The sequence below is a fragment of the Nestor notabilis genome, unplaced genomic scaffold (genome assembly GCF_000696875.1).
Source record: "Nestor notabilis isolate BGI_N333 unplaced genomic scaffold, ASM69687v1 scaffold22107, whole genome shotgun sequence".
Classification (NCBI taxonomy): domain Eukaryota; kingdom Metazoa; phylum Chordata; class Aves; order Psittaciformes; family Psittacidae; genus Nestor; species Nestor notabilis.
In genome coordinates this window covers 1,736-3,279 of record NW_009935485.1, presented here as the reverse complement: position 1 = coordinate 3,279, position 1,544 = coordinate 1,736, and the positions used below count along the sequence as shown (strand labels likewise).

Genomic DNA, 1,544 nt, shown 5'->3' with positions numbered 1-1,544 from the left:
TGTGGGTGCGGCCACCTCGGGGGGTGCTTGGAGGGTGTCACCCCATGGTGCTCTTGCCGTGTTTGCCCTGGTTGGAGGCTGCGGGTGTGAGGCAGGTCCCTCAGCGGGCTCACTCCCAGCCGTGCTGTGTGCTCCTCCCGCAGGCCAGCTCAGAGAAGCCCAAACGGCCCATCTCTGCCATGTTCATCTTCTCGGAGGAGAAGCGGAAGCAGCTGCAGGAGGAGCGGCCGGAGCTGTCGGAGAGCGAGCTGACCCGGCTGCTGGCCCGCATGTGGAATGACCTCTCTGAGAAGAAGAAGGTTGGTGCCATCCCCATTCTTCCTCCTCCATCCCTGTCTCCATTGGGCATCTCCAGCAGCTTGAGGAACTTGCCTTGTGCTTGTCCTGCTGCGGGGTCACCCCTGAGCATCACCCAGCACTGGTGTCAGCACCAGTGGGTGCCACCAGCTCTGCTGAAACCCTCTCCTGACCTGGTGGGACAAAACCCCCCTTGAAAGAAACCTCAGAGAGTCCTTGAGCCTCAGTTGAAGGGACAAATGGTTGGGGGGGTGTCCTGTGCATGAGGGGGGGCTGCCCCTTCATTCACTCCCTCCCTGCACCCCGGCACAGGCCAAGTACAAGGCGCGGGAGGCGGCGATGAAGGCACAGTCGGAGAAGAAGCACGGCTCGGATAAGGAAGAGCGCGGGAAGCTGCCCGAGTCTCCCAAAACAGCCGAGGAAATCTGGCAGCAGAGCGTCATTGGGGACTACCTGGCTCGTTTCAAGGTGAGGAGCAGGTTGGGAATGGAGCTGGAGGTGGGAGCATCGCTCCCACTGGCTGGAATTGCCTCGTGAACTCCTTGCCTGGGTGGTTCATACCTGAGGCAACAGGCTGGGGCTGTGGGGAGGAGAAGGGTCACAGCACTGGAGCGGGTGCCCTGTGTTCTCTGCTGGAGCTAGTGGTGGCATCTTGGGCACATCTAATGTGGTGTGGGGGTCTGTCTGTGCCGCAGAACGACCGGGGAAAGGCACTGAAGGCCATGGAGGCCACTTGGAACAACATGGAGAAGAAGGAGAAGCTGATGTGGATCAAGAAGGCAGCAGAGGATCAGAAGCGATATGAGGTGGGTCCCTGCTCCCTCCTGCCCCTTGCCAGGCCCCAGCGCTGCCTGTTACCCCCTGACCCCGCTGTGTCCTGTGCCTCAGAGGGAGCTGAGCGAGATGCGGGCTCCTCCGTGCTCCACCAACTCTGCCAAGAAAATGAAGTTCCAGGGAGAGCCAAAGAAACCCCCCATGTGAGTACCTGGGGTCTGGAACGTTGTGTGAGGTGAGGCCGCACCTCGAATCCTGTGTTCAGTTCTGGGCCCCTCGTTACAGGAGAGACATCGAGGTGCAGGGCCTGGAGCACAGTGTGATGGGGAAAGGCTGAGGGACCTGGCGGGTTTAGTCTGGAGAAGAGAAGGCTCAGGGGGGACCTGATTGCTCTCTGCAACTGCCTGACAGGAGGATGGAGCCAGGAGGGGGCTGGTCTCTGCTCCCAAGGAACAAGGGATGGCACAAGAGGA

The 1,544-nt window shown here is 60.8% G+C and overlaps 1 protein-coding gene across 1 annotated transcript in view; it reads left to right on the top strand.

Moving 5' to 3' along the window:
- UBTF (upstream binding transcription factor, RNA polymerase I) overlaps positions 1-1,544 on the top strand; it is a gene marked incomplete at both ends in the record, with an annotated part of 8,710 nt that overhangs the window by 5,735 nt on the left and 1,431 nt on the right. Inside the window, 4 exons of the mRNA XM_010017880.1 lie at positions 146-299; positions 610-765; positions 993-1,103; positions 1,186-1,274. Coding sequence (XP_010016182.1) covers positions 146-299; positions 610-765; positions 993-1,103; positions 1,186-1,274 — 510 coding nt within the window. The remainder of the gene's footprint in view (positions 1-145; positions 300-609; positions 766-992; positions 1,104-1,185; positions 1,275-1,544) is intronic.